General features: G+C 36.0%; 1 protein-coding gene across 1 annotated transcript; it reads left to right on the plus strand.

Annotated features, from left to right (window-relative positions):
* Positions 1-1,174: 1,174 nt before the first annotated feature.
* On the plus strand, positions 1,175-3,793 carry LOC132112136 (homeobox protein Nkx-2.4-like). Its single transcript, XM_059519717.1, has 2 exons — positions 1,175-1,885; positions 2,223-3,793. Exons 1-2 carry the CDS (start codon positions 1,516-1,518, stop codon positions 2,888-2,890), a joined length of 1,038 nt encoding a protein of 345 aa, XP_059375700.1. The 5' UTR covers positions 1,175-1,515; the 3' UTR covers positions 2,891-3,793.
* The last annotated feature ends 4,423 nt before the right edge of the window (positions 3,794-8,216 follow it).

An 8,216-nucleotide genomic window follows, 5' to 3' on the forward strand; every position in this document is an offset into this window, starting at 1 on the left:
GGCCCTCATTTACCTAATGGATCAGGCGCACAAAACCTTAGACGAGTTCCTTGCTCTGTGAGTCACAAGCCAAACTGTATGTGATGCTTCGAACTGGCTGGTCTCAGAAAGAACCCAAGTTAAACATATCTACAATTAAACACTTAAATGTGATTTGCTGAAGTTTAGTCAGAGAAGGCAAGATGTTAGTGCTTGTTTTACGTTGTAAATTTAAAAAAGAGTAGAGATGTGCAGTGTTTCTAAAGCCAAATGTACTTAACGAAATGTCACCTTACATAGGCTACTTGCACATTATTTCCAAATGTGTGAGACGAGCATGCACCCACGTGGTCGAAACACACAGAGGTGTGTTCAACATGACTGAAGGATACAAGCATGCGAATGTTTCTTGTTCCTGAACTTGAAGCAATAAATAATCATAAGCGTAAAAGCTTAATTTGTAGAGCGTCACTTTTACATTTATATGAAGTGCCAAAATTAGGCCACGCAACACCTTCTCATTATTTTGTTTATGAATGCAGAACACGTGAACTGTAATTTCTAATATTCATAGGCCTGCTCACATTCGTGAGGTTATTGCCATGGAAATAGTAATAGTAGTTTAAAACAGGTCGGGTGAATTAAGCAAGTTAATTAAGCTTTTTATTATCGTTATACGGTGGATCTTGATTCTAATGATTGGTGCTGAGAAAACTTTTTTAAATGTTCAGTGTTAATTTAGTGTTCCAGTTTTATAAAGCTACTACAAACTCTTCGTTTAAAAACTTATTTAAAGGTAGTTGCACTTCTAATGTCGATTTTATGTGGTTATATATATATATATATATATATATATATATATATATATATATATATATATATATATATATATGTTTTTTTTTTTTTTTTTTTTTTTTTTTGGTCTTATTTGGGAGAGACCCTTAGCGCTGCTTAAAACGCATAAATTAGGTCATAGACTGGAGGGGGGTCCTCATTGTGCCAATCTGACAGTGCGCACTGCCGCTTATGACTCTCCGAGTGCTCTCAAAGTTGGGAAAAGTGCGGAATTCCCTATTGAAGCAGATAAACAGCGCCTAAAAAAAAGCAGCAGAAGAAAAAGTAGACTTCAGACAGACTGACAGCGAGATATGAGAAAGCTTTTGAGGACCATATCAGACTAGTGAATTGTACGGCAAAAAGGAGAAATATAACCAATGAACATGTTCATTCGGTATCATGATAAATGTAATGTGAAACTAACAAGTGTTTTTTTTTTTAGTTATTTTACCGAGATGTCAATGACTATTGTTTGCTGGTCTATGGAGTCGCTCCGCCCCTCATGTTTGTCGTAAATCTGGCGCCTGGCTACAATAAACCTGAGATAAGAGTGGCCAGGGCTCGCCTCCTTCTCCAAGGCGATCAATCGGATCTCAGGCATACTACAAGCACTCTCTTACGTCGACGTCCACGAGAACAGACCTGACACAACAACACGGCTGCGCTCCACCACCAAACATCTATCTGCTTTTCTGAACCATGTCGCTGAGCCCAAAGCACACGACACCTTTCTCAGTGACAGATATTTTGAGCCCAATTGAGGAGACTTACAAGAAGTTTAGTGGCATGGAGAGCAGTGGAAACTTCACATCTCCATTGGGAGCGTACCGGCAACCTCAGGTGTCCCAGACCGGCATGCAGCAACACTCTATGGGCCACAACGCCACTGTGGCGACCACCTACCATATGCCACACTCCGTTTCCCAGTTCTCACACAGTGCAATGGGGGGCTACTGCAATGGCAGCATTACCAACATGGGGGACCTTCCCTCTTACCAAGATACTGTGAGAAACAGCGCAGCAGCAACAGGGTGGTACGGCGCCAATCCTGACCCGAGATACTCAACAAGTAAGTTATCTTGCATTATTCTTCTTAATCTCTTGACGTGTTGCTCGTTGCTTTTATGTAGTAATTATTTGCTGAGTTTTTTTAGCGAGTTGTTAGTTTTATGCATCAGTACTTTGCCTTCTTAGCATTGTCTCTGCTTTTGTTACTGCTAATTTCCCCTTCGTTTAGATTCCTGCTTAAGTTAATTATAACTGAAACATTTATGTCGTTCATTTGTGCATGCGCAAATGCCGCATTGAGATGACCGTTTCAAGACTGTTGATGCACAAATTATTGCCAACTTAGCCCAACACTGCTACTAATTGAATGGCCGTACATCTGTATGCATATTTTGAAGTTTCTAGATTCATGGGACCTTCCACAGGTATGAACATGACAGGAATGGGCGCGCTGACAGGCATGGCCGACAACACCAAATCCATCCCACCTCTTCACGCAGCGCCGAGGAGGAAACGACGGGTGCTCTTCTCTCAAGCACAAGTCTACGAGCTGGAAAGGAGATTTAAGCAACAGAAATACCTCTCAGCGCCCGAGAGAGAACACCTGGCTAGTATGATACATCTAACCCCGACGCAGGTCAAGATCTGGTTTCAGAATCATCGCTACAAGATGAAGCGGCAGGCCAAGGACAAAGCAGCGCAGCAGCTTCAACAGGAGGGCAACCTGTGTCAACAGCAGCAGTCGCCGAGGAGAGTGGCTGTCCCTGTCTTAGTGAAGGATGGCAAGCCTTGTCAAAACGGCTCCAACACACCGACGCCAAACCAACAGCAGATGCAGCAGCAGCAGAACGGTTCCGGAGTCGTGCTTCCTATCTCCAGTAACTCTATGAACCAGCACCAAACCCAGCAGGTCAACGCACTGGTCCAGGCCCAAGACCTGGAGGAAATGTCCCCCAGTCCCCCGTCACTTCACTCGCAGATGAACAATATGGGCCAGATAGACACTACTGTAGATTATACAAATAACATGGTCACGTCGAATCTGCTTTATGGCAGAACGTGGTAAGACCGGGCACCTTTTATTTCGTCCGGTTTTCCAGAAACTGTAGCGTCCTGCGCGAGGCCAGAAGCAGACGGCGCTTCGCACGGGCATCCGTGTGGACGGTGATCGGATCAAAGGAGCCAGTTTTTGAGGGAAATTTGCCATTTTTTTTTACTGTTTCTGTGGTCACAGTTTTCTACAATTACCCTGCTACTCATAATGGACAAAATAGCAATAGCGGCACGCTCTATGTTTTGGACTTCCTTTTGTTGTTCTAGTAGAAGGTGGTCTGTTATTAAACAAAATTGCTGCTCCACATCTATGGCAATGACAGGACACGGGAAGCTTGTGTCATATTTCAGGTATGAACTTCAAGCAGGAAATGGAAAGGTTCCCAGATCTCAGTAAAATGCCTGAACGTGGGACTGAAGCGACTATTGTAAAAAAAACAAAACAAAAAAAAAAACACTAATGTATTCATTTAGAGAAATGAAAAGTAGGGACTGTATATTTGGCTAACATTTAAGTTTCTGTTTACTTGTAATATAAATGTTTGAGATTTTCCGTTGGTCAATTAGTCTATTCCTTTCTTCTTCTTGTTTTTGTTAAATTAAAACAAAGACACAAAGACGATGGCTGCTGTAGGCCTTTATGTTTTTAACCAATCGAGAGTTAAAAATAAATCAAATAAACCGCACGCCAATGTTGGGGAATTAATGTGTGTATTTATTTTTATTCAAATAATATCTGAAAATGCATTTAATATTAAAAAGTTGGTGGAAGGAAAGTTTTCACAGATTTTTAGAGGAAGATAACTATATTTAGACACCAACATATTTTAATGTCTGTCCTTTACTTCTAAATTTGCATCCACAGTTACTTATTTACTTGAATTTGTTACAAATTCAGTTACCTCTCCTAATTTAAATATCTCTGAAGCCCACCATACACAAAAGGTGGTGATAATAATAATAATAATAATAATAATAATAATAATAATAATGTGTCACCCATTTATAATTTTAGGTTCTATCAATTTATATTACGCAGAAGAGAGAACGATATTTTTTGGTCATTTTATTTAACTTGCCTGACATTTCAGTGGCTTGTCTGTTCAGATCCAAAGAATACATATGTATAGTTTACATATCATGTATTTTAAACACGAAAATAAAACTGCATGCATGTTTAGAATCCTATATTATCAATGTTGGTGAATGTTATTGAATATACTTAGTAATTAAAGGGCATACATTTAGATTAGCAATAAATAGATTATTGACATTTTTTAATAAGCCCTAAAAAAATATTAATCGTTTAGTTTTTGCATATTTACATTTTCAATACCGTGGACTTCAATAATAGATTGTAGATTGGCAATAAAAGTTAATACGAATATAGTCCGAAATTGTTTAACATGATTCGCAATTATGAATCTTGTAAGAATTACTGCAAGCGTGTTAAGCAGACAGTGGCTATTTAATTGCAAATATAAAAAGCAGAATGCGAGTTTAAAAACGCTGACCCACATAGCCTGATGAATAATGCGTGCCATTATCTGGAACTTATGGAATGATCCAACAAGTCTCAGAACTATCGGACAATCATAAAGGCACATCACATAACAGAACAAATAAAATAAGAATAAAAGTATATATATATATATATATATATATATATATATATATATATATATATTTATTTTTTTTTTTTTTTTTTTTTTTTTTGAAAGAGCTATGAGTGTTCCAACGTTATGTAAAGTGGTTAATTGACAAGCCCTGAAATTTAAAACAAGACCGTTTTCACTATATTCTCTCTTATATGTATTATATATATATATATATATATATATATATATATATATATATATATATATATATATATATATATATATATATATATATATATATATATATATATATATATATATAATTTTATATGGAGTTATTTGCAGCGCTTAATCAAAAGCGATCCAAAGGAACACAAAACAATGCCAGTCGACGTGCATGCGGATCAAGGCTTGAAAATGATTCATATTCACATTATTTCAAACGACACAGACTGAACATAATGTGAATGATGCTCTGTTTAAATTAATATATATTGTCCAAATGGCAAAAGAGAGTAGAAAAAACATTTCAAAGTTATATAGTTCTATTTAACCTCCACCGACAAAACTGCAGAATTTTTTCATTTCAATGTATTTTTTTATATAGACTCCAAACGCACACAAACTTAAGGTCAAGGCAGAATGTATAAATGATTTAATATGTACATCTGCCATATATAAATGCCTTATATAAACATGATCAAGTACATAAACACCTTCCATGTGGATAATGAATATTGGGAAAATAAAGCAAAATATTTGGTGGTCATTATAAAATGGCTGTGACCTGGTAATAGCTGATTTAGCCAAAGTCGTTCAAAGTCTGTGTAAACTTGATCTGATTATGATACTATTATACTCAGCGTTTGGAAGACTTAATGCATTTGCAAATGGCATCCAAATAATATTGTGTTGGAGGCAGAATTTAAATGATAGACTATCACCTCTTGCAGTGTCTAATGGACTTAGCTCTTTATGATGTAGCAGTCACTATATCAGGAAGCTTTGGTATTTGCATTAATATAAAAACAGAATTTTTATGTACATTTAAATGATAATCATAATAATAATAATAATAATAATAAATAAATAAATAGGTACAATGTTATAATATACTGACAATGGGGGAATATATGCTGAACCAATTCATTTGTCATTGCACCAGCTAATTCAGGTATGACGAAGATCTTGTTGCAGATAACAATTGCAACCAATAGTATCAATATTTTGCCTTTCAGTTTTTTTTAGTGGAGGGAAGCAAGCATATCTTGTTTATGATAATATAATTAGTAAAAGCTTAATGAAAATTGATAAATATTCTTTTCAAGATCTATTCAGTGTCAAGAAAACACAACATAGAGATCCAAGAGATTTTAGTATTGCTTTTCTCAAACCTGTCATAGCTTCCTTGTAGCTCTATTCTTCCCCGCTAATTGCAATATCTTAACAAATTCTTACCACTGAGTAATTTGAATCCAGCTGGAGGACCTTGTCTGTATTTTCCCTGGCCATTATTCTACTTAATATGTCAAAACGTCTGATCGCAGAGAAACCTTTTCAAGTTCTATTGATGTGTGTTTCAATTGACCATGGTGACCCAGCAACCTGGACAGCACTAATTGGCATAGACAGGCTGACGTCAGTATCACAGTTGATGTGGGGACAAATGTGACACTGCTGGAATAGTTTACAGAAGTAAATTAACAAATATAGTCTGTTTATTTTTAATAGACCTATAGTGAATTTCAAATTCCATTGTTCATTGTCTCACTCGTTCTCTCTCTATATTAAACTAAAACTACATATAGTTTTATTACACATGCATATTTTCAAAATTTAAATTTTCTAAAAAATATAATCTGACTGGGGTTTTTATGAACCAGTGAAGCACTCTGACATACTTCAGAAATGGTATTTGAATGTGTGTGATGCTCTACCCCCACTCTGACACACACACACTTCTGTCTCTGTTGTGTGTTTCCAAATAAAAGTAGACACTCATGTGGTGCTTTGTGAATATTTGCTTCGGTGCATAGAAAAGACAATGGAATAAATCTCTGAATTACTAACTGAGAATTTTAAATGCACATCTCAGGTGGTGAAATGTATTCTTTGGATAAAGGCAGAACACTCTCCTCTCTTTGAGAGCTAAACCTCACTTCACATTTTTCATTGTGAGTGTTTTTAAAAAGGAGGTATTTATCTGATACATCTCAGTAGTGCAGGATTGTGTAGTCTTGGTAGGGCAAGTTACAAAAAGTATAAGAAACCATCAGCTTTGTAGTATCAGAGCAGACTGCATCCTAGAAAATGCACACTTTTCTAATCTTAGCCATTTCAAACTGGAGGAAAATAGACATGCTCCAAACAATGAAAATATTTCAAGGGACTCAAAGAGAAATGCTCTCTCTAATGGGTTTCCATAAAATTAAACAAATGACAGTGAATTTTGCCATTGCCTTCATAGGGAAGTATAGAATTGATGTATATATGTATATACACAGCAAGAAAATTATAGTATTCTTAGTCTTGAAATGTTTAAATCCATTGCTATGAATAACATTCCACTAGCATTGTGCAGGTGATTCACCCATCTGAATTCTGTTGCATTTCACTACGTGAGAGAGGGAAAGCAAATTAGAGATAGAAAAGTAAGTGAGGGAGAGAGAAAGTTGAATCCCTTATTATCAAACCATGTCACATTCCCCCCAATGCCTAGCTCTGCAGCTCTGGCCGGTCAGTAATCCCTCTTCCAAGTTCCTCATGCATCTTATTCATCCTGCTTATAAGTTGTTAAAGAAACTGTTTTCAATCACCACTAATAACTACTGACCTCGAGTGACACAGAGCCACAATAGGCTTCCAAAGCCTGTGCAGCCCAACCAAAGAAGCTGATTAGTTCTTCAAGAGGTCTAAAGCAAGAATCAATGGCTGGTCTGTCTCTAGCTGCCAGTCTCAGCATCACTGACATTATGGCTGTATACAATTAGTTATGCCTCATTAATTTCAGCAAACACCACTCCAGAGACATTTGTTTACCTTTAGACATCTAATATGTGTGATATTGGAAATGGATGGTCTGAAGATTTTGTCATAAGGCCCAAACTAGGCACCAGAAAGGTAAAGAACACCATGGACCACAAAGGTGTTTGAAGTAAAATGTAATTATTATATATATATATATATATATATATATATATATATATATATATATATATATATATATATATATATATATATATATATATATATGGCTTTTAGTTCAGCATTATTATATGACCTTAAAAAAAGGTTTTAAATATTTAAGAGTGCCGGTGTGGATGTGAATGTTGCTTAAATAGTAATAATATTCTTATCTTGTAGACTTAATCTGTTATCAAGTCCACTGGTTTAATAACTTATTTATTACTGAATGAATGCACTGTGCATAATTGCAACTGAAAATCCAGCCTACTCAAGAAAGCTCATCGCATGACTTCCAATGTAAAAATATTACATTTTAATGTACTCTATTGTTGCTTAATTATTAATGAAATGTTTTCCCCATTTTCAACTATTAATCCACATCTGATCTTTCTTTAGCATGAGCTTTGAATGAGACAATTGTGAAAATTTGTATGCCTTGGTGAAAATGCTTCAGATGACAATGGGATTCTCAAGAGCCGAGAGTATCTGATTTGTATTCGGCTCCTAAATTCAAATCAGGGTTGAATGGGCCACATTGTAAAGTGCTGAAGTATT

This window comes from Carassius carassius, chromosome 31, assembly GCF_963082965.1.
Source record: "Carassius carassius chromosome 31, fCarCar2.1, whole genome shotgun sequence".
Lineage (NCBI taxonomy): Eukaryota > Metazoa > Chordata > Actinopteri > Cypriniformes > Cyprinidae > Carassius > Carassius carassius.